The 25,550-nt window shown below is 42.5% G+C and overlaps 1 protein-coding gene across 2 annotated transcripts in view; it reads right to left on the bottom strand.

Moving 5' to 3' along the window:
• Window positions 1-25,550, bottom strand: part of hps4 (HPS4 biogenesis of lysosomal organelles complex 3 subunit 2) — a 52,118-nt gene that overhangs the window by 18,948 nt on the left and 7,620 nt on the right. For both annotated transcript variants that reach the window (XM_072587859.1, XM_072587858.1), the window contains exons 2-8: window positions 19,817-19,907; window positions 16,126-16,269; window positions 12,308-12,415; window positions 11,006-11,122; window positions 6,815-6,909; window positions 5,680-5,752; window positions 3,433-3,451 (exon numbers count right to left, since the gene is read on the bottom strand). In XM_072587859.1, coding sequence (XP_072443960.1) covers window positions 3,433-3,451; window positions 5,680-5,752; window positions 6,815-6,909; window positions 11,006-11,122; window positions 12,308-12,415; window positions 16,126-16,269; window positions 19,817-19,907 — 647 coding nt within the window. The remainder of the gene's footprint in view (window positions 1-3,432; window positions 3,452-5,679; window positions 5,753-6,814; window positions 6,910-11,005; window positions 11,123-12,307; window positions 12,416-16,125; window positions 16,270-19,816; window positions 19,908-25,550) is intronic.

The raw sequence follows: 25,550 nt of genomic DNA, 5'->3' as shown, positions 1-25,550 counted from the left end.
CAATTACAAACTAAATTAATCACACCCGCCTGTGTTTAGCCCATATCCCTCTACAACTTTCCTCTTCATGCACTTATCCAAATGTCTTTTAAATGTTGTACCTGTACCTGCATCCACCACTTCCTCTGAAAGTTCATTCCACATATGAACCACATTGTAAAAATAGTTGCTCCTCATGTCTTTTTTTAAGAATCTTTCTTCCCTCACCTTAAAAATATGGCCCCAGTCTTGAACTCCCCCACCCTAGGGAAAAGACACCGGTCTTTCACCTTACCGATACCCCACATGATCCGAGAAACCTCTATAAAAGGACAGCCCTCAACCTTCTATGCTCCAATGAAAAAGGTCCCAGCCTATCCAGCCTCTCCTCATAACTCAAACCCTCCATTCCCAGCAACATCCAGGTAAATTTTTTCTGAGCCCTCTCTAACTTAATAATATCCTTTCTATTCCTGATGAAGGGCTTTTGCCCGAAACGTCGATTTCCCTGCTCCTCGGATGCTGCCTGACCTGTTGTGCTTTTCCAGCACCACTCTGATCTAGACTCTGATTTCCAGCATCTGCAGACCTCACTTTTGCTTAATATCCTTTCTATAACAGAGCGACCAGAACTGGACAAATAATCCAGAAGAGGCCTCACCAGTGTACTGTACCGCCTCAACATGACATCCCAACTCCTTTAGTCAAAGGTCTGAGCAATGAAGGCAAGCAAGATCAACACTAGGAATGAATGGATTGTCTTAAGGTTGGACAGGCTGAGCTGCTTTCTGTTGGAGTTTAAAACAGTGAAGGCCCAACTTGATTGAGGTCTACAACGTTCTGAATGGTCTTGACAAGGTGGAATGGAGAGTAGATTTCCTCTTGTGGGTCAGTGCAGAACTGGCAGTGATGTAAAGTTACAGGTCACGGTTTTAAAATCAGGACAGAGTGGAGGAGGAACATTTTATTCTCACAGAGGATTGAGAGACTTTGGAACTCTGCCTCAGAAGCTAGTGGAGGTGGGGACATTGAATATTACGATACAGATTCTTGCTAGGCAGGGGAATCAAGAATCATTCAGAGGAAGATGGGAATGTGGAATTCAAAGCAGAAACAGATCAGACCACAATTTTATTAAGCTCGAGGGGATCAAGGGGCTAAAATTTACTTCTGCTCCTATTTCATATATTCATATAGCACGGAAACAGACCCTTGGGTCCATACCAAACTTAATCCTTAACTTTTATTGCTCATTTTAATAATACAGAACAGGGAATGAAAGAGGCAAAAATATCTTTGTAATGTCTACTGTCTCTGACCAAACTGCCTGGGATCAATAGTTTCTAAAGCTAGAAAACTGGGGAATGTTAACCCTGTTATATAGAGTCATAGACATGTACAACATGGAAACAGACCCTTCAGTCCAACCCGTCCATGCTGACCAGATATCCCAACCCAATCTGGTCCCACCTGCCAGCACCCAGCCCATATCCCTCCAAACCCTTCCTATTCATATACCCATCCAGCTGCCTTTTAAATGTTGCAATTATACTAGCCTCCACCACATCCTCTGGCAGCTCATTCCATACACGTATCACCCTCTGCATGAAAAGGTTGCCCCTTGGGTCTCTTTCATATCTTTCCCCTCTCACACTAAACCTTGAGTTCTGGACTCCCCGACCCCAGGGAAAAGACAATGTCTATTCACCCTATCCATGCCCCTCATCATTTTGGAAACCTCTATAAAGGTCACCCCTCAGCCTCTGATGCTCCTGGGAAAACAGCCCCAGCCTGTTCAGCCTCTCCCTATAGCTCAAATCCTCCAACCCTGGCAACACCCTTGTAAATCTTTTCTGAACCCTTTCAAGTTTCACAACATATTTCCGACAGGAAGGAGACCAGAAATGCACGTAATATTCCAACAGTGAGTCATCCCATGCCCCCTTCCCCCAAGACAGTTTCAAATGAGCTTATGGTTTGGCCTGAATGAAGACTGAAGCATTGAGAATTGCAACTATGTTCAGCATTAAGGAGACACAGAATAAAATGGTACTTAGAACAATACAGCGCAGAACAGGCCCTTCGGCCTTCGATGTTGCGCCAACCTCTGAACTACACTATCCCAAAATCATCCCTGTGCTTATCCAAGGATTGTTTAAATCTCCCTAATGTGGCTGAGTTGACTACATTAGCAGGTAGGGCATTCCACGCCCTTACCACTCTCTGTGTAAAGAACCTGCCTCTGACATCTGTCTTAAATCTATCACCCCTCAATTTGTAGTTATGTCCTCTCATACAAACTGACGTCATCATCCTAGGAAAAGTCTTTCACTGTCTACCCTATTTAATCCTCTGATCATCTTGTATGTCTCGATTAAATCCTCTCATAGCCTTCTTCTTTCCAATGAGAACAGACCCAAGTCTCTCAACCTCTCCTCATAAGACCTTCCCTCCAGACCAGGCAACATCCTGGTAAATCTCCTCTGCAACTTTTCCAATGCTTCCACATCCTTCCTGTAATAGGGCGACCAGAACTGTACACAATATTCCAAGTGAGGCCGCACCAGCATTTTGTATAGTTGCAGCATGATATTGCGGTTCCGGAACTCAATCCCTCTACCAATGAAACCTAACACACCGTATGCCTTCTTAACAGCACCATCCACCTGGATAGCAACTTTCAGGGATCTATGCACTTGGATTCCAAGATCCTTCTGCGCATCCACACTACCAAGAATCTTTCCACTGAGCCAGTACTCTGCCTTCCTGTTATTCTTCCCAAAGTGCATCATCTCACATTTAGCTGCATTGAATGCCATTTGCCACCTCCCAGCCCAATTTTGCAGTTTATCCAAGTCCCCCTGCAAAGTAGAACATTCTTCCAAACTGTCCACTACTCTACCGACTTTAGTGTCGTTTGCAAATTTACTAATCCATCCACCTATGCCTGCGTCTAAGTCATTTATAAAACTGACAAACAGCAGTGGTCCCAAAACAGATGCTTGTGGCACACCACTGGTAACTGGACTCCAGACTGAATATTTTCCATAAACCACCACTCGCTGCCTTCTCTCAGAAAGCCAGTTTCTAATCCAAACTGCTAAATCACCCTCAATGTCATGCCTCTGCATTTTCTCCATTAGCCTACCACGTGGAACCTTATCAAAGGTTCATTCTGAACTGCAAAGAAAAATCAAGAAATAAGGTTCAAATGTGCTAAATGTCTAGTTGTTAGCTGTTTCTGTAATTTGTTTTAAAGCTAGTAGAAAAATTGTTGTAAAATTACACAAATTAAGGTATAAATGTCTGATTGCTGGTTAGTTAGCTTTCTGACACTAAATTTTAAAGCTCATACCTTAAAAGACAAGGTATTTGGAACGGTTACACAAGGTAACATGGTCAAGAAAGAAGGAAACTAGGATGGGAAGTAACTGGAAATAAAATAAATCTTACCGGTATTCTCAGGGAGATTCTGAAAGAAAAGGCAGTGATTTGGTTAAACTTTGTTGTCAATGTCCAAACATTCTCCATCAACCCAAGAGACATAATTCTTGCTTCTGGTCAATGGATACAGATTATTTTGAGAGAGGGGAGAAAATTTGCTTTATTCAGAAATCCTAAGAAAGGGCCATGTTCCCAGGTGCATTGAAAAAATTCAATAAGGGAGCAATATGGAAAAAAGTGGTTAGTTGAAGCAACTCTTGTATTGTGAAAGATGGCAAGGCGGTATAGTGGTTAGCACTGCTGCCTCACAGCGCCAGAGAACCGGGTTCAATTCCCGCCACAGGCAACTGTCTGTGTGGAGTTTGCACATTATCCCAGTATCTGTGTGGGTTTCCTCCGGGTGCTCCGGTTTCCTCCCACAGTCCAAACATGTGCAGGTTAGGTGAATTGGCCATGCTAAGTTGCCCACAGGTGTTAGGTGAAGGGGTAAATGTAGGGGAATGGGTCTGGGTGGGTTGCTCTTCAGAGGGTTGTTGGGCCGAAGGGCCTGTTTCCACACTGTAAGTAATCTAATATGTAAGGAGGACAGAAAGAGTTATGAACTTCCAAGTCTTAAAGTCTTAGCAAAGCGTGGTTTTCAGTTAATTGTGACACACATGGGTGTGTAGGGGGAAAGATGAATGCGAGTGGTGATACTGTGGCTCAGAGATCAGCAATGTTGCCTTACAGCACCAGGGTCTATTCCAGCCTCAGGTGACTGTTTATGTGGAGTTTGCACATTTTCTGTGTCTGTGTGGATTTCCTCCAGGTTTCCTCCCACATTCCAAAGATGTGAATGTTAGGTGAAATAGCCATGCTAAATTGCCCATAGTGTTCAGGGATGTGTAGGTTAGGTGTATTAGTCAGGATAAAGGTAGAGTAATGGGGAACAGGTTTGGATAGGATACTCTTCGTAGGGTTGGCGTGGACTTGTTGGGCCGAAGGACCTGTTTTCACACTGTAGGGATTCTCATTCTTGTTCTATAAGGCTGTTTATTTAGAACTTGCAAGACATAAATCACCAGAAGCATTCATCATATAAAAAGAAAGGTGGGAGGCAGGGAAAAAAAAAGAGGAATTGAGTTATGAGAGAGGGAGCTGTGAGATGAAGAGAGTAAAAGAGTGATGTAGGGAGAGGGAGGATGTGGGAGAGCAACAGAGGGGCTGGGGTAGGAGTTCAGCGTGGGAGGCAAGGGGAGGGATTAGGAATAAGAAATCAAAAGGACAAAGCTAGATGATGCAGGAAAGAAGAGAGGAGAAGATTATGAAAAGCTAGATGAAATATTAACTATAAATCACAAGGCCTTTCGTATCCCTCGTCCACGACTGTGAAAACTTTCCATCACATACGCATTGCATTTAGTCTAGAATTACATTTGCACACTTCGTATTTGTGATGGAAAGTGAAAATATTCTCTGGTGCATCACAGAGAAATAATAGCTACTGTTTCAGGAGACCATCATTTTCAGGTTTTCTTCGAACACTAACACGAGACAATGATTTCATTGTCTCAGTCTGGTGAAAATTCTAGTACAGGTAGAAGATCCTTTATCCGAACATATTTTTGTGAAACTTTTTTTTCATTAACAAGGTTGTTTGGTGAGCAAACAGTTAACCCAAGTCGACATCTACTTGATGCATGTCATTCAGATGTGACGTGGGGGGTGGCATGGCCAAGCACGTTCTTAGAAGTCTTCTCCTCTGTTAAGATTTTTAAAAATTTCACTATTAAACTGTTACTTATTCTGAAAACCAAAAAATTCTGAATTCCGAAAAACAGCTGGTCCTGAGCATTTCGGATAAAAGATTTTCTACCTGTACCACAGCAGTATCAAGAATGCACTTCAGTCAGACATTAGTCAAACAGAGAATATAATCAAACAGACTGTAACATGTTGTGAAGAAGATGTGCAGCACCATAAGTCCCGTGTTTTACTGAAATTTGATTTGCCACAAACTGGCTGAAAATTGTGTATGTGCATCCTCAGATCAAATGTCCCTCACAGTCAAAGATCAACCTTGCATTAGAAAATGGTGGTGCAGTGGAATCAAGTAACACATTCAACACTGAAGAATCTTTAGTACCTTTCAAAGGAGGAAGCTACTGCACAGATCTGCAAATGTTGAACAAGCAAACTGCAGCATTACACTCAGTACTTACACATGAAAGATACAATCTACAAGTATTCCAGTGTATGAATGATCCAGCAACTCACCTGACTGTTAACACCAGGTTGATATGCTAATATTTTAGCTGTTATTGCAGGTGGAAGCTGAGTGCTGACAATTCTGAAAACAGAACATTTACAGGTAATACAGAAATTGTATATTACTGAAAAAGGACACACTTTGGCACAGTTTTCATCTTTTACTCAGCTGGATCATTTTTGCCACAAAACAATTAGATTCCCTATAGTATGGGAACAGACCCTTCGGCCCAACAAGTCCACACTTCCCCTCCGAAGAGTAATCCACCCAGACCCATTCCCCTACCCTATGTTTACCCCTGACAAATGCACCTAACACGATGGACAATTTTTCATGGCCAATTCACCTGACCTGCACATCTTTGGATTGTGGGAGGAACCCACATGGACACGGGGAGACTGTGTGGAATTTGCACACAGTCCGAGTCTGGAATTGAACCTGGAACTCTGGTGCTGTGAGGCAGCAGTGCTAACTACTGAGCCACCAGATAAGGAAACAAAAAGATAAAGAGACAAAAGATTTCAACAAAACTTATTTTTTTTCCATCAATGCATATTATTGTGTACATCGGCATTTAATATCGGGACATAGACCATGTCAATCTAACACTGATTTATACATCCATGATATACGTGAAAAATAAATTTCAGTGTGTCAAGTTCCTATGTCCCAATATTCTCCAGATTCCATCCGAAAACTGTGACATGTTTCATGAGCACCAACAGTCTTCTGATTCATAGATAAAGTGGCACAAGTCCAGGCAAGGATTGTCAACTGGCTATTTGAGCATGAGGACATCACAGATAAGAGTGACCATGTCCTCAACTGACCAAAGACATGTACAAATGCAATGAACATGGCTGTTTCTTCCCCATCTCTTGTCCAAGGATCTGAAGGTGATTGCTAAATCTCCACCCCTGCCCTTATCCAAATCAGTTAACCCAAAGCACAGATCAGACAAGCCTCGCCACATTGAGTTCTGTAATTACTAAAGGATGTCTGCAGGATGCTGGATCTATTTTTCATTCATTTTATACAGGGGAGGTGAAGCTGGTCTATATATTAAAAATCAAAAATACTGCAGTTTAAAAGAGCTATACCTCAAAAGCAAGCATCAGAAGGCAGAGTATAGTGCAAACTTACAGGTTTTTGTAAAGGATGCAACCAGCCAGGATCTCTGGGCAACGCTGACAAGTCTGTAAGATGAGCGCAGCTTTCAGCAGCAGCAGGGGTTCTACCTTTTGTTGGAAGACAGAGAGAGCAGAGGACTGGATCAGAAAACCTGGCTTCGGGAAGCTACAAGTCCACTTCAGATCAACACATGGTGAAGTCAGGCCACGTATTCAGCCAGACAAAATGTTAATCACCACGCAATTATGAAACCCAATTTGATTACCATTGTGAACCTCTTAAAACTTCAGGAATACCTCAGAGTTACACTACGAAATTTCTGCAGTATTAACATTTTTATTGGGCTTGAACTCCACCACATCCCTCCCCCACCCCCCTGCTCCCTCAAAGTGCAATCATCAAGGTTTCATACAAATGGTGGGACATATTATTTCGAGGTAAGAATCTGCCTCATCCATGTCATTCTGTGCCTCACAGCAACAGCCATCTGATATATTGATGGAATAATGTGGCACAGTCTTTAGAATTAGGGGATGAGCAACTCAGGTAGGAGTTCCTTAACCTTCAACCATGACTACTGAATAACTTCATTCATCTCGCCAGTATTTTACACGGAAAACAGCTGCAGCACTGCCCCACATATAAGCAGTCGGCGCTCTTCAAAATAATTTGATGCAGTTGGAAATACTTTTTTCAAATTCTAAGCAATGTAGATGGAGGCATACCATTGCAAAGAGGTGTTGCTTGATGAAGGAAATTGGCAAAACTGTGTCAGGTGGATTTCAAAGAGTGGCCTGATCAACAACCTCTTTTTTTTTGCTTCGTTGTGCAAGCTTGATGCTGAAATATCAAAACCATTTCAAGGGATAATGGATTTCTTGATCAGATCATTTCCCACTGCGAATCGTGCAAACCCAAGAACAGGCCCAAGCCAGTGGTCTTGAAAACTGTCCAATCTACCTCCAATTACCCTGGAAGGGTAAGGTACCTCAACTGTTTGAGTAGCAAGTGAAGCTAACTCTTACAAACTTCTACTTTGCTGTAGCAACTTAAATAACCAATCTGTTCACCACTAACAGATTGCTGCCTTCAGGTCATAAAGGCATTCTGCCCATCACACCAATGAGTAATATAATACGTGAATTTCTGTGTTGGGTTCATGTTACATATGAAGCCTACACATCCCAAAGACTGGTACATCATAACAAAATAGCATATGCCTTTGGCCGTTTGTTCTGACCTAACAAAACCAGCCTTGCTTGCAAAATTCAAAACAGTGTACAACATTTGTTTCGATTCTACAATTGGTCAACTTTTGCTAATTAATACAGATTTTGCAAACAATTTAAGGTTGGGTTCCTAGTGTGATGCTCTTACATGTATGGAAGCTACATACATAAATACAGATGGGATTGATGTTTGCAGACAAAAAGAATGTGTACGTACAATGCATCCCTTTCTACTCAACAAAACTGGTAACAACTATTCTCTTTACTTTTCCTCAAGCGATGCCTGATAAATCAGAGTCCACCCAAACAAAAAGGTTTAAAGTGTAAAAAAGCTTGGCAGCTAACTGTCAATCACCATCTAACTGGTGTATTTCCCTCCTCTAACTGGCTAACAGATATAAATAGGAGTGTCAGAGGTTCTGTTCACTCAGAGCTAGATCAGTGTCAAAGAATTTCCACATGTAAGTAAACAGTGACAGGATACCTGCCTCTGTGGAGTTATTTCAATGCTGAATGATTATTTCGCTTCAGTATTCACAGCAGGAAAGGAGGAGAGGTTATTGGAAGTCCCAAAGAAATTAACAGAAGGTCAGGGACAGCGTAAAAATAAAATCAGCTTAAGTAATAATCAGTTCCATGAATATCCCCGTTATTGAAGAGTGACAAATCCCCAGGACCTGATAGTTTCCATCCATGGGTGTTAAAGGAGGTCGGATAGTGCACTGCTGATGCCCTAACCACAGTCTTTCAGAGTTCTCTGTATTGAGGTGTTGCACTTCTGGATTGGAATATCACTCATGTCACTTGCTCTTTAAGAAAGGGGACAACGGAAAACTAGTGAATTACAGACCAGTTAGCCTAACAACAGGGGTGGGGAAATTGTTGGAATCCAATATCAAGGGTAGGGCAATTGACCATCCCAAAACATTTCAGTTAATCACGGAGAGTCAACATGGATTCATGAAAGATAAGTCATGCCCGACAAATCTCAGAGATTTTTGAAGAAATGACCAAAGATGGTAGGCAGAGGTAAATCGATCAAAGTTGTTTACATGGACTTTCAGAAAACTTCTGATAAATTCCCACAGAAGATGGTTAGCTAAGGTGGAAACCGACAGAACTGAGGGCAATTTACTGACATGGATAGGAACAGAGAGTTGGAATAATGGGTCAGTACTCAAACTGGCAGGACATGACTAGTGATTTCCTACAGAGATCAGTGTTGGGGCCTCCATTATTCACAATATTCATTAATGACTTGGATAATGGCATAAAAAACTGATAATGTTAAAAAAACTGGATGACACAAAATTAGACAGCATTGTCAAACCCTGTTGACGACAGGTAAAATTACAACCGGCTTTGGTAGATTAGGTGAATGACAAAGCTGTGGCAGATGGATTTTAATGTAAGCAAGAGACTATCCATTTCTGACTGATAAAAGATAAATCAGGGCTTTTTTTTTAAGAAGCTGCCAAGTTAAATAGAGTGGATGCCGAGCAAGATTTGGGGGTTCAGCTGCAGAACTCTTTGTAATGCCATGAGCAGTTGCAGAAAGTAGTCAAGACGACTAATGGAATGCTAGCCTTCATATGTAATGGGCCTGAGGACAAGGATGTAGGCATTATGCTGTAGTTATACAAAACCCTGGTGAGACACCAGTTAGAGTACTGTCAGTATACCTGGGCACCACACCTTAGGAAGCATGTTTACAGAGTGATACTTGGACTTCAGTGGTTATGTTATGAGGAGAAGTTAGTCAAATTAGGCCTTTCTTCTCTAGAATTTGGAAGGTTAATGTGTGGTCTAATCGAGGTCTTCAGGATATTAAAAAGGGAAAAACAGGGTAGATAAAGATAAATTATTTCCACTGGTTGAAGATTCTAGAAACCGGGGAGCATAATCTAAGAATGAGGACCATTCAGGAGATGTCAGAAAGCAAAAAATGGTGGAGTTTTGGAACCCTCTTCTCCAGATGATGGTTGATGCAAATTTAATCATTAAACTTCAATCTGAGATTGGCAAATTTTTGTTAAGTCAGGGATATGGGCCCTAGGCAAGGATATGAAGTTAGGCCACAGATCAGCCATGAATGACGGACCAGGTTCGAGGGGCCGAATGGCCTACTCCTGTTCCTATGGAATCTAGAACTAGAGAGCATAGCATAAGTAAAAACTAGAACCAGGCATTTCAAGAATGAAATTAGGAAAGACTTTGATAGGATTGTTTGGAAATTTGAAATTCTCTTCTGTCAATAGCACTTGATGCTAGCTCAATCATTAATTTTAAAAGTGAGACTTCTAGAGTGGGAAAAACAATTACAAATTAGTCTTGATCTCACTGTATATCATAACAGGCTTGAGGAGCTGGATTACCGACTCCTGTGTCTACGTTTCCTAACTAAACCATTTTTTTCTTAACATCACTTATTAGGCTCAGTTCAGCCAAATTGATACGATTTGAATGTACAACTGAAAAGGATATTATCCATTGTTGTTAGGAAGCAGATTTAATAGCAACATTCAAAAGGAAATTTGATAAATACTCAAAAAGAAAAAAAATTGCAAAGTTATGGGAAAAGAGCAGGGCATAAAATGATTCGGATATTTGTTTTTCCCCATTGTACTGACTTAGGCAGAATTACAACCTCCTGTACTTTGTTATTTTTTGGTTTTGTCCTGTAAAATTAGCTTCCATTCCAAGACCAACCATTCCAGTGAATAACAAACAGAGCGTTCTGAGGAAGGGTCACCAGACCCGAAATATTAACTCTGATTTCTCTCCACTGACGTTGCCAGACTTGCTGAGCTTTTCTAGCAATTTGTGTTTTTGTTTCTGATCTATAGCATCCACGGTTTTATTGGTTTTTATTCCAGTGAGTAAGTGGGTTATTGGTTTGGTATTTATTCCCGCTTTAACTTTACAGAAAGTACTGCAACAAAAGAATCTGCCAGTCGCCCTGGACTACACATACTTCAGTCCTGTTCAGGTTAGACAAGGAGTTGAATATATGGTGCAGGTCACAGCTGTTCTGCTGAATGTGCTCCATATACAGATCCCACTGATGAGTGAGTTCTTCTTGCTTCTGTACCTGGAAATGGAAATCAAAAAACATAAGAGATAAGAAGTTTTTCAGAAAAACAAGAGTTGCATTCCAACAGGTTCTGGAAAGGCAAGTGTTACTTCAACTGAATATATCCCAGATCAACAGAAATGAAAGGCTTCATTTAACAGATCAACATAGAATGCGCTGCAAGAGCTTCAACACAGTTATGAACCAGTGCAGATACACAGAACAGAAAAACATCTAAACTTTGCTACAAACTTGGCAATTTGACACAGAATCATTTGCATGGCTGAATTCCAAAATGGGAAAAAAAAATATTGTACTGATGCAGCAACTGATGCATTTGTGAGCTTCATTTTGCACTTGGAACTGCTCGGCCAAATTTGCAAACGCTCACTGTTGAATTTGGGCACTCAAACTATTAGGTTCAACAGCACTTTTTTCGACAGGCAGAAACTTTCTTCTTAAAGTCAGAAAGATCAGCAGCAAATAGCTTGTTATGGGATTTTGCTGCCTGCTGTTAAAAACTTGTATGAGGCGAGTTCATAAGACAATTTAGGCAACTGAGCTCCTACTCACAATTTACTTCCATTTGAAACTAATTCCTATACATCCCAATGGATTCTGAGAATACCACAATTCTATTGGTCATAATGAACTCTCACATTGGTTTCTGCTGTACATTGTAAAATTGCAACACTAAACAACAAGTTAGAATCACAATTTTCTTTATCACTGACTATGTGCTTGATGAACGCTTGGATCGATTTTGATCAAATCAGTAGATGTGATACCAGGTTTTTACAGTCACCAAATAAGCACATCTTTAAAGGTTATTATGTATCACACAAACAAACACAAGATCCACTCGAACCAAAGGAAGATAATGTTTAAACGGTGGTCATCCAGGAATACAAGAATTGTATGACTGACTGATTGATATAGGTGATGAAGGACTTTTGCCCGAAATGTCGATTTTCCTGCTCCTCGGATGCTGCTGTGCTTTTCCAGCACCACATTCTTGACTAATCTCCAGCATCTCAGTCCTCACTTTCATTTAGTAAGGACATGGTCAACTCAGGAAAACAATTAAAGAAATAGTAGCTAGCAACAAAATAGAAATTGCAGGAGAACCTGTTAAGAAAAAGGAAAGTCAAAGTTTCGGGCCCAGTGACCACCCTTCAGAACTTTACAATTGAAAAGCATTACCTGGTATACATGCTGACTAGATCCATTGTAAAATGTAAAGATGCCGACAAGTTGATCCAGAAATCTTTTACAGCTCACATCAGGGACTTCTACAGAACATCCAAGAGCCTACAACAGAAGAGAGAAAATATCTCAAGAGTCTCAGAGATGAACAGCACAGAAACAGACCCTTCAGTCCAACTCATCCATGCCAACTAGATATCCTAAATTAATTTATTCCATTTGCCAGTATTTGGCCCATATCCCTCTAAACCCTTCCTATTCATATACCCAACCAAAATGCCTTTTAAATATTGTAATTGTACCAGCCTCCACCACTTCCTCTAACAGCTCATTCCATACATGCACTACCCTCTACATGAAAAAGTTGCCCATTAGGTCTTTTTTAATTTTACCCCCTCACCCTCAACCTATGCCCTCTAGTTTTGTACTCCCTTACCTTGGGAAAAAGGCCTTGGCTATTCACCCTATCCATGCCCCTCATGATTTTATAAACCTCTAAGATCAGCCTCCGACACTCCAGGGAAAACAGCCCCAGCCTAGTTAGCCTCTCCCTGCAGCTCAAACCCTCCACCTATATGCATTTTAAGCACCTCCTCCTCTATAATATGGACACTTTTCAAGATGTCGCTATTTATTTCCTCATGTTCTCTATCTTCCATATCCTCTGCACAGCAAACACTGATACGAAATACTCATTTGGTATCTCCTCCATCTCCTGCAGTTCCACACATCTGTGACCTTGCTGATCTTTAAGGGGTCTTATTCTCTCCCTAGTTATTCTTTTGTCCTTAATATATTTGTAGAATCCCTTTAGATTCTCCTTAAAGCTAGTTGCCAACGTATGTCCCCTTTTTGCCCTCCTGATTTCCATTTTAAGTATATACAGACTGCCTTTATACTCTGCTAGGGATTCACTCAATCTCTTCTGTTCAAAGTTTGGTAGAAGATTTGTAGCTCGGGTGCTCGTTGTTGTGGTTCTGTTCGCCGAGCTGGGAATTTGTCTTGCAAACGTTTCGTCCCCTTGTCTAGGTGACATCCTCAGTGCTTGGGAGCCTCCTGTGAAGCGCTTCTGTGCTGTTTCCTCTGGCCTGTCTCTGCCGCTTCCGGTTGTCAGTTCGAGCTGTCCGCTGTAGTGGCCGGTATATTGGGTCCAGGTCGATGTGTTTGTTGATAGAGTCTGTGGATGAGTGCCATGCCCCTAGGAATTCCCCGGCGGTTCTCTGTTTGGCTTGCCCTATAATGGTAGTGTTGTCCCAGTCGAATTCATGTTGCTTGTCGTCTGTGTGTGTGGCTACTAAGGATAGCTGGTCGTGTCGTTTCGTGGCTAGTTGGTGTTCGTGTATACGGATCGTTAACTGTCTTCCTGTTTGTCCGATGTAGTGTTTTCTGCAGTCCTTGCATGGGATTTTGTACACTACATCAGTTTTGCTCATGTTGGGTATCGGGTCCTTTGTTCTGGTGAGTTGTTGTCTGAGCGTGGCTGTTGGTTTGTGTGCTGCTATGCGTCCTTCTGTCTACACCTGACGAATACTTCCTTCTTTTTCTAAACCATAACCTCAATTTCTTTAGTCATCCAGCATTCCCTACACCTACCAGCCTTGCCCGACATCCTAACAGGAACACTCTGTCTCTGGACTCTTATCTAATTTTTGAAGACTCCTCAGTTTCCAGCCGTCCCTTTACCTGCGAACAACTGACCCAATCAGCTTTCGAAAGTTCTTGCCTAATACCGTCAAAATTAGCCTTCCTCCAATTTAGAACTTCAACTTTTATATCCGGTCTATCCTTTTCCATCATTATTTTAAAACTAGTAGAATTATGGTCGCTGGCCCCAAAGTGCTCCCCCACTGATACCTCAGTCACCTGTCCTGCTTTATTTCCCAAAGAGGTCAAGTATTGCACCTCCTCTAGTAGGTACATCCACACATGAACCAGAAAATTTTCTTGTACACACTTAACAAATTCCTCTCCATCTAAACCCTTAACACTATGGCAGTCCCAGTCTATGTTAGGAAAGTTAAAATTCCCTACCATAACCACCCTATTATTCTTAAAGAGAAATTAGATCTCCTTACAAGTTTGTTTCTCATTTTCCCACTGACTGTTTGGTGGGGTCTATAGTACAATACCAATAAGGTGATCATACCTTATTTTTCAGTTCCACCCAAATAACTTCCCAGGACTATTCCCAAGAATATCTTCCCCAAGTACAGCCGTAATGTGATCCCTAATCAAAAATGCCACTCCCCCTCCTCACTTGCCCCATATCCTGTAACCTTAAGGTTTTGGATTAGTGGTGCTGGAAGAGCACAGCAGTTCAGGCAGCATCTGAGGAGCAGCAAAATCGACGTTTTGGGCAAAAGCCCTTCATCAGGAATAAAGGCAGAGAGCCTGAAGCGTGGAGAGATAATCTAGAGGAGGGAGGGGGTGGGGAGAAAGTAGCATAGAGTACAATAGGTGAGTGGGGGAGGGGATGAAGGTGATAGGTCAAGGAGGAGGGTGGAGTGGATAGGTGGAAAAGAAGATAGGCAGGTAGGACAAGTCATGGGGACAGTGCTGAGCTGGAAGTTTAGAACTAGGGTGAGGTGGGGGAAGGGGAAATGAGGAAACTGTTGAAGTCCACATTGGTGCCCTGGGGTTGAAGTGTTCCGAGGCAGAAGATGAGGCGTTCTTCCTCCAGGCGTCTGGTGGTGAGGGAGCGGCGGTGAAGGAGGCCCAGGACCTCCATGTCCTCGGCAGAGTGGGAGGGGGAGTTGAAATGTTGGGCCACGGGGCGGTGTGGTTGATTGGTGCGGGTGTCCCGGAGATGTTCCCTAAAGTGCTCTGCTAGGAGGCTTCCAGTCTCCCCAATGTAGAGGAGACCGCATCGGGAGCAACGGGTACAATAAATGATATTAGTGGATGTGCAGGTAAAACTTTGATGGATGTGGAAGGCTCCTTTAGGGCCTTGGATGGAGGTGAGGGAGGAGGTGTGGGCGCAGGTTTTGCAGTTCCCCTTTCCCCACCTCACCCTAGTTCCAAACTTCCAGCTCAGCACTGTCCCCATGACTTGTCCTACCTGCCTATCTTCTTTTCCACTTATCCACTCCACCCTCCTCCCTGACCTATCACCTTCATCCTCTCCCCCACTCACCTATTGTACTCCATGCTATTTTCTCCCTACCCCCACCCTCCTCTACCATATCCCTCCATGCTTCAGGCTCTCTGCCTTTATTCCTGATGAAGGGGTTTTGCCCGAAACGTCGACTTTGCTGCTCCTCAGATGTTGCCTGAACTGCTGTGCTCTTCCAGCACACTAATCTAAAATCTGGTTTCCAGCATCTGCAGTCATTGTTTTTACCCTGTAACCTTAAGCTGCCAGTCCTGTCCACCTCTGAGCCACATTTCTGTAATTGTTATGATGTCCCAGTGTCATGTTCTCAACCATGCCTTGAGTTCATCAGCCTTACCTGTTCAGCCTTTTGCATTGAAATAAATGCAGTTTCATTTAGCAGTCGGACCTCAGTCTCTGCTTTGTTCCTGCCTACCCTGACTGTTTGACTTGCTCCTTTTTCCAACTGTACCAGTCTAGGACTGATTTCTTTCCTCACTATCTCCCTGGATCCCAATTACACCTCCTCCCCTTTTACTAATGTAAATCCTCCTGAGCAGCTCTAGCAAATCTCCCTGCCAGTATATTAGTCCTCTTCCAATTCAGGTTCAACCTGTCTTTCTTCTACAGGTCACTTCTATCCCAGAAGAGATATTTACAGTTTGGAGGGGGTTGTCGGATGGGGGAATCTGCATTGTCTTGATAAATAGGCACTTATACATACCCAAAGGTAATCCCCATCCAACCGGATAGCAAACTTCAGCTTTCGCAAGTGGATTAAACTGGGTGGTGATCCAGAAATTTCACTAATGCAGCAAACCACACCGGCTATCTGCCCACACAGCAATTCCTGTTGGTCAAGAGTAGTCTGTTCGAGAAAAGGTGAGTTAAGATTTAGAGAGTCAGTCAAAAAGAGACAGGGGAAAAAGATGGATCTAAAATGGAAAGAAAACTTTTCAAGTGACTTTTATTTGAGGATGAAATGTTGCAACTTACCTGACCACATTTTTTAAAATTTAAACAAGTGACTCCCAGTTGCTAAATTTGCAAAAGGCACAGCAAAGCTGAGCCACATAGGCCAGGAGGACAGTTCCAGTTAGGATGGTCTTAGCGGATTTCAGCTAGGTGGCGAACGGAGCATTAGAAATAGAATCATAGAATCCTACAGCGTGGAAATAGGCCATTGAGTCTAAACCAACCCACCAAAGAGCATCCCACACAGACCCAAACCCTCTACCCTATCCCCATGACACTGCATTTACCATTTCTAATCCTCCCAGCCTGCACGTGCCTAGTCACGATGGACAATTGCGCATGGCCGATCCACCTAATCTGCACAGCTTTGAACTGTGGGTGGAAAGCGGAGCACCTGGACAAAAGCCACACGAGACATGGAGAGTACATGCAAACTCCGCACAGTCACCAAAGGTTGGAATTGAACCCAGATCCCTAGTGCTGTGAGGCATCAGTACTAACCACTGAGACACCATACAGCCCAATAATTGAGACCTGTGGGGTATGGAAATCAGCTGCATTCTGAAGCCTGCTCACCAATAAGTCAGGTGTTCAAATGCAGACAATGGACAACAGATTCAACCACGTTGGCTTCTTTCCAGTTGACAAATATGACAACATTCACAATCTAAGCTTACCCGTGGAAACAGTCGCTCAGACATTCAACATAACTCTAATACACAATAGCACCGAGGAGAAGTGAGCAACAAATGAACAAAAAGACAAACAAATAATTGATGGTTTTAAAATTAAAGAGAACCTTCAGATTTCCTACATTTAGCTGGTAATCAGATAAAAGTTTTTATTCATTTGTTCACAGGATGAGAGTGCCATTTGCTCGGCCAGTGTTTATTGCCCATCCCTAGTGGCCTTTGCGAAGGTGGTAGTGACCTGCCTTCTTGCACATCTGCAGGCCTTTCAGATGAATATACATCCACAGTCCTGTTAAGAAGGAAGGGTGACATTTCAGAATTTTGACCAGCAATTTTAAAGGAATGCTGATAGAATTCCAAGTTAAGATGACAAGTGGCTTAGAGGGGAACTTGGTGGTGTTCCTAAGCATCTGCTGCTCTTGTTCTTCCAGGTAATAGAGAAATATACTGTTAAACAAACCTTGATGAGTTGCTGCATGCGTCTTGTGAAAGGTACAAAACGCTGCTACCGTGTACTGGTGGTGGAGAGAGTGAGTATTGAAGAGGTCAAGGGGCTGCTTCATCCTAAAAGGCTTCTCCAGTGTTATTGGAGCTACACTCATCCAGGCAAATGGAGAATACTCCATCACATCCCTGACTTGTGAGTAAGGAGTAAGGAAGCACGTTGTTCACCACTCTTGTGGCCATTGCATTTATATGGGTATCCACTTCAGTTTCAGTCCTAGAATGGCCATCTTAGGAAAATTCAGCAATGTTAATGCTCATGAACGTCAAGGGGAAACTAGATTCTTTCTTGGCTGAGATGGTCATTGCCTACAATTCTTTGGTGTGAATGTTATTTGCCATCCAAACCTGGATGTTGTCCAGATTTTGCTACTTATGTACATAATCTTCTTCCCTACCCAATAAGTTATGATTAGCACTGAATGTTCTGCAATTATCACCAAACAACACCATCTCTGGCCTTATGATGGAGGCATGGTCATTTATTAGCCCTGGGATACTACCCTGAGGAACTTCTTCGATGATAACCTGGGTAGTGATGACTAACCTCCAACAAACCTAAATGTCTTCCTTTATGCAATTTATGATTCCAACCAACAAAGAGTTTTTCCTCAGTTCTTAATGACTCCAGTTTTGCCAAGACTTCTCGAGGGTACACTTGGTCAAATGCTGCCTTGATATCAAGTGTTATCAATCTTACCTCACCTCTGGTGTTCACCTCTTTTGACCACAATTGGACCAAGGCTTTGTGAGGTCAGGAGCAGAGTGGCCCCTGTGGAAACCAACTGAGCCTCAGTGAGTCAGTTATTGCTGAGCAAGTGCCACTTGTCAACAACCATTCCATCACTTTGCTAATGACTGAAGGTACACTACTGATGGTAATTGGCCAGGTTGGACTTGTCTTTCTTTTGTGTACAGAACATATCTGGGCAATTTTCCACATTGCCAGGTAGATGCCAGTGTTGGAGCCATATTGGAATCATTTGGTTAAGGCAAGTTCTTAAGCACAAATTTTTATTATTACTGACAGAAAAACAAACACAGAAAACAAAGAAGAAGTGGTGGTTGAGAACACAGATACAACATTTAAGACATTTAGATAAGCACATGAATAAGGAAGAGTTAGAGGGATATGGGCCAAGCACAGGCAGGTGAGACTAGTTTAGTTTGGGATTATGGTCAACATGGACTGGTTGGACTGAACGGTCTGTTTCTGTGCTTTATGACCTCTGTCTATGATTGCCAGAGCCCATAGTCTGTGCAAAGTCCAGTGAATTTAGCTATTTTTTGATATCATATGGCAAAAGTCATATTGGCTGAAGACTGACATCTCTTATGTTGTGGACGTCAGAAGATGATGATGTCACTTTATGTTGTAATAATTTATCACCATCAACATGGCAGTTCATTGGCTAAGTATTACAGACTGGGAAAATAAATGAATCATTACACGTAACTGCCCATGGTGTATGTTCACATAAAGACTGGATGAGAATAATATTGGCAGCTGAAAAGGATTGCCCCCCCCCCCACCCTCAACCTCCCTTTTATGCTTGCTACTCTGCCCACACCCACTGTGGAGGAATACATGACAACTTGGATGTGTCTCCATGTGCAGAACTGTAATTCTGCATAATCTGACGACATCTTCACAGTGATTGAAATAAAAGGAAACTCACACAGGAAAGATTCTCACTCCAAACTGTTACTCAATAACTCTTTCGAAGAAGTGTAACATTTATAGTCAGTTACATTGATCATTTAGGGTAAATTCAGAAAGCATTTGTTAAAACAAGACAAACATAGGGGAACCTCAGTGGTTAGCGCTGCCGCCTCACAGTGCCAGGCACCTGGGTTCAATTCTCACCTCAGGTGACTGTCTGTCTGGAGTTTGCATATTCTCCCTGTGTCTGTGTGGGTTTCCTCCCACAATCCAAAGGTGTGCAGGCCAGGTGAGTTGGCTATGCCAGGTCGCCTACAGTGTTAGATGCATTAGTCGGGGGTTAAATATAGGGTAGGGAAATGGGTCTGGGTGGGTTACTCTTCAGAGGGTTGGTGTGGACTTGTTGGGCCACAGGGCCTGTTTCCATATTGGAGGGATTCTAATCGAAATGTGAGGGTATTGAAATGTATTGCCATTTTGTTCATAAATTAAGTTAATTTAATTACATTGGTACAGGAATCCTGGTTTGTCCCTCTTCCCCTCCAAAAGAAGTAAACTACCACTTTAATTTTGAGTCTCACCTGTGAAGGGAAAAAATAATAGATACCAGCTCTCGTTGGATCGCCCTCTTCTTTAACTTTTGAAGTATCATAGAGAAAGAAATAGTTGCACCTAGACATAAAGGAACAATAAATGAGAAAGATTAGACAAACCAACACATATGTGCTGATATCGGTTAACTTTCTTCTCCCTAATAACACTAAGTCAATAACAACTTAGAAATCTGTTTCACAAATAACACATTGTGAAAGCAGATATAAGCATGTGCTCAGTCTATCTGGTGCATCAGTAGATGCAGGAAAGCCTTAAAGTAATATTAAATACTGGAGCTGCATTCAATTTAGAAAATGTCCTCCCATAGGTTTGTAAAGCACACATGGGATTTAATTTTCTTCCATCGATTTACATGTTGTGGTAATTTAACACTGGAGGGAAGTAATGTTTGTGCTAGCAAAAGAAACATTTCCCCTTTCAAACACATAGTGTCAACACTCAGTAATCCCAGGTGATATATAGCATAGGCTGATACAGAGAACAGTCTGTAATTGCTCTGAACATGTGCCTCAGCATCCAGGACAGAGGAACATCCTTCAGCCATCTTTCAAACTGTTAGAATAAGATTGTCGTCATCTTTAAAAAAATTCTTGCAGTGTGATTTATGCCCATTGAAAACTGGATCGAGACTGAGCAATGTGCATTATATTAGGATATTTTAAAAAGGACAAGAGATGCACGTACTCAGCTCGGCTGTATCAGAAGCCAGGTCATAGTTTTACGTGATGCTATGGTGAAACTTTCTTTCTCCACTGTGGATTTGCTACTTTTAATTAATTTAGGCCTTTGATGTTGGTTTCATAAGCTTATGGTGTTTTAAAATAAAATATTGTAATTGTAGCAGTCTCCACCACTTCCTCTGGCAGTTCATTCCATACACACACCATCCACTTGGTGAAAACATTGCCCCTTAGGTCCCTTTTAAATCCTTCCACTCTCACCTATGCCCTCTAGTTTTGGACTCCCCTACTCTGGGGAAAAGACCTTAGTTATTTACCCTCTCCATGTCCCTCATGACCTTATAAACCAATATAAGATCACCACTCAGCCCCTAATGCTCCAGGGAAAACTGCTCCAGTCTATTCAGCCTCTCCATATAGCTCAAAGTCAATTAGATTAGATTAGATTACTTACAGTGTGGAAACAGGCCCTTCGGCCCAACAAGTCCACACCGCACCCGCCGAAGCGCAACCCACCCATACCCCTACATCTACCCCTTACCTAACACTACGGGCAATTTAGTATGGCCAATTCACCTGACCTGCACATCTTTGGAGTGTGGGAGGAAACCGGAGTACCCGGAGGAAACCCACGCAGACACGGGGAGAACGTGCAAACTCCACAGAGAGTCGCCTGAGGCGGGAATTGAACCCAGATCTCTGGCGCTGTGAGGCAGCAGTGCTAACCACTGTGCCGCCCACAAGTGCTGGCATCCTTTTCTGAACTCTTCCGAGTTTCACAACATCCTTCTTATAGTAGGGAGACCAGAACTGCAGAATTTTAATAAGTATTAGTAGGGGAGGAAAAAAGTGGTACATATTAAACAAACAACAATTTTGCTCTCTTACATTGAAAGAAAATGCTATGATTGGTTACAAAATTGATTGGGTTATTTTATAAGACCGTCCCATTTATTTTGAAGAGAAACTCAACCCTCTTCTTCAGAAAGCAGTTACATGGACATAATTCCCAATATAAGCCCATGAAATTAAATTCCATTCTTTCCCTGATCTCCTTATATATTCCAATAATCCCATATAACTTTAAATTGCAGATTTTATTAAATCTCGCTCTCAGAAATAATTTGTTTGGAATAAATTGTACTGACGTTTGAACAAAAAGGTCTTTCAAGCCTCATGCGAGCAAAACAAACATGTATTTCTATAGCACCGCTGACAAATGCAAAATAAGTCATAAATCACAAAGTGGGACAAGGAAACAGTTCAAATAAAAGCAAACATAGATGTTGGAAAATCTAGCAGGTTTGGTAGCATCTACCAAGAAAGCAGAGTTAATATTTCAGGTGCATTTTGACTCCTCAAAGAGTTTGAAGAGTTCCTCCAGCATTTTCAGTTTTTATTCAAGAAAAGTGCTTGACATTTTACACAGCTATACTCTTTCCAAAGAGCAGGTTTATGTCATAAAAGGGGAAATGGTTTTCTTACACATTTATCAAGTGTACCAAACAGGCTAAATGCTGACATTCTGATAGACAAGCTACTGTTAAACAGACTTACATTTAGATTAGATTACTTACAGTGTGGAAACAGGCCCTTCGGCCCAACAAGTCCACACCGACCCACCGAAGCGCAACCCACCCATTCCCCAACATTTACCCCTTTAACCTAACACTATGGGCAATTTAGCATGACCAATTCACCTGACCTGCACATCTTTGGACTGTGGGAGGAAACCGGAGCACCCGGAGGAAACCCACGCAGACACAGGGAGAATGTGCAAACTCCACACAGTCAGTCGCCTGAGTCGGGAATTGAACCCAGGTCTGTGGCGCTGTGAGGCAGCAGTGCTAACCACTGCGCCACCGTGCCGCCAAATCATGCTGTTCACTAATTTAAGATGTTGCAAAAGTCTTTTACAGGCAATTGAGAATTTTGAAGTATTAGTCATTGTAGCAATTAAAAAAATGTCCCAGTCAACTTGTACACAGCAAGCATCCACAGATATTTTATAATGTGCAATCTATTGAGCGATAACTATTGGCCAGGACACTAGGGAGAGAATCAGATTAAAAGAAAAAAAAAAATCAGGCCTGTTTCCCACACCTGGATTTTCCAACCTAAAAAAAGGGTCATGCTAGAAAATGCATATTTTACAGCAAAACAAAAACCTCAGCTTTCCCAAAGAGAAGCTAGCTATATCTGCCACTGTGCGCACCCAGCTGACAATCTGCAGTAAACTCAGCTCTTTCCTCTCAATCCCAGAATATTCTATTGCTTACCTCTGCAGACTCATCAATGACTAGGAGGACCAGCTCACTTAGTGTATAAGCATCTTCCAGTACAAATTCAACTGACCATACTTCTTGCCTAAAGCTAATGACTGGTCATAGCCTCCTAGCAGAACGCTTTAAGGAACATCTCCGGGACACCTGCACCAATCAACCACACCGCCCTGTGGCCCAACATTTCAACTCCCCCTCCCACTCTGCCGAGGACATGGAGGTCCTGGGCCTCCTTCACCGCCGCTCCCTCACCACCAGACGCCTGGAGGAAGAATGCCTCATCTTCCGCCTCGGAACACTTCAACACCAGGGCATCAATGTGGACTTCAACAGTTTCCTCATTTCCCCTTCCCCCACCTCACCCTAGTTCTAAAGTTCCAGCTCAGCACTGTCCCCATGACTTGTCCGGACTTGTCCTACCTGCCTATCTCCTTTTCCACCTATCCACTCCACCCTCTCCTCCCTGACCTATCACTTTCATCCCCTCCCCCACTCACCCATTGTACTCTATGCTACTTTCTCCCCACCCTCCTCTAGCTTATCTCTCCACGCTTCAGGCTCACTGCCTTTATTCCTGATGAAGGGCTTTTGCCCAAAACGTCGATTTCGAAGCTCCTTGGATGCTGCCTGAACTGCTGTGCTCTTCCAGCACCACTAATCCAGAATCTGGCTTCTAGCATCTGCAGTCATTGTTTTTACCTCATTGCATGCTGGCATGCAACAAATCCCGTGATTCCACAAGTATTACAACAAGTCATCCTTTTATCACAGTTGACAGAATATTTAATTGTCTTCGATCTGCTCTTTCATCTTGTATAAGTGCTGATAGGCTCACAAGACAAAAAGAAATTTTTAATGATTGACAGTGCCATTAATGATTGTACGCAGGTACTTTGTCCTCTAGTAAACATTTACATATATCAAAAAAAAAGGCACGTAGACCGTGGTTGAAACTACCAATGAAAAAGTCTTCCTTGATAAGACTCCTCGACATAGTCACATAAGAAGAGGTTAAAAGTAATGAGTAGCCTCGAAGTCAGGCAGTGGACTAGTCATTTATGAAGTGCCCTGGGATGTTTTTGTGCTATTAAAGACATTATATAAACGTAAGCTGTTGCTGTATGCATACAAACAACTGCACTGTCTTAAGACATATAACCAGGTACCACAATGGGAAGACTCAAGGTACAGCTGGGAAGATTAATTAACAAACAAATAACCTTCCTAAGCCTGTGATCACAATCAATGGAGAAGATTTAAGGAAACACCAGGGTGTTTGTTGCAAAACAGACTGGTATGAGAATATCCCATAGTCTTCCAAGTGAGATACAGCCCAAGAGATGAATGGTTAGGTTATTTCTGATAAAGGAAACAAGTAAAGGACATTTTATAGAAAGATGTCTTACTGTAATGACTCTGTCATTGTACAATTTTAAATGTGCTGTGGCTCTCCCTAGTGGACAGCGACCACCTAGCACACAGAAAAGCTTTGTGATGGTTTTAGGAATGAAAGCTGAATTCACCACAACTATTTACTGCAGGCTGGAAAACGGCACTTGTGGAAGCCTCCTCTTCACAATACCCAAAGCATTCAGTTGGTAAGCGGAGTGTCTTGTGCAACTAGGTGTACCCCAGACTCTGGTTTACTTCAAGCTAAACTGCTTTTACATTACTGCTGTGGCTGCTGGAATATCTAACTCATTCAGTGAAACTGCAACCTGGAATAATGATATGCAGCAGGGAAACAGATCCTTGGGTCCAACTCATCCATGCGGACCAAATATCCTAAATTAATCTAGTCCCATTGGCCAGCACTTGGCCCGTATTTCTCTAAACCCTTCCTATTCATAAACCCATCCAGATGCCCTTGAAACATTCTAAGTGTACCACCACTCTGGCAGCTCATTCCATACATGCACCACCCTCTGCATGAAAAAGTTGCCTCTTAGTCCTCTTAAATCATTCCTCTCTCAGCATAAACCAAGCCCTCTAGTTTTGGAGTTCCCCCACCCCAGGGAAACAACCTTGTCTACTTACCGTATCCATGCCCCTCAGGATTTTAGAAACCTCTGTAAGATCACCCCCTCAGTCAAATTTGGATTACCCAAAATTCTGGTTGTCTCAAAGTAGTCGGCTATTCTCACCAGCAGGATAGAAAGTCTAACAAAATAATGCCTGTAATAAGCCAAAATTTCAGAAAATCCAGATTAGTAGCCATATGCTTGTACCAATTAATTTAAGTGTAATTAGGCTATACTACAGCATGAAAAAGGAATCATTTGAAATCAAAATCTCCCTGGGAAATTCGGGTTGGCATGCTGGCTAGTACCGCTACCTCACAGCACCAGGGACCTGGGTTAGATTCCAGAGAAACAGTCTGTGTTGGTGTTGCACATTCTCTCAGTGTCTGCGTGGGAAGGTGGGGAGGGAGCCCACACTTGCCAATGCTGCCATGCTAGTTCAAACACGCCATGCTGAGAAGAAGCTTGGGGTAAGGAAAACCAATGCAAAGACCAGGCTCTTCTCTCGCCTGCAGTACAATGGCATGGAAATCCTGGCAGAAACAACTATGGAAATGTGTGCCGAGGTGGATGACATTGAATGCTATGCACAATGGAACGGATGGTTGAATCAGAGGCTCCACTGAGGGGTCACATCTCTCTGAAGAATTTGATGGATGCCAGCTAACTCTCCCAGCTGAAGCTGCAAAGTCTGTAGAGATACTACAGAATTCCACA

This window comes from Chiloscyllium punctatum, chromosome 17 (genome assembly GCF_047496795.1).
Source record: "Chiloscyllium punctatum isolate Juve2018m chromosome 17, sChiPun1.3, whole genome shotgun sequence".
NCBI classification, from domain to species: domain Eukaryota; kingdom Metazoa; phylum Chordata; class Chondrichthyes; order Orectolobiformes; family Hemiscylliidae; genus Chiloscyllium; species Chiloscyllium punctatum.
This window is presented reverse-complemented; position numbering and strand designations above follow the sequence as displayed.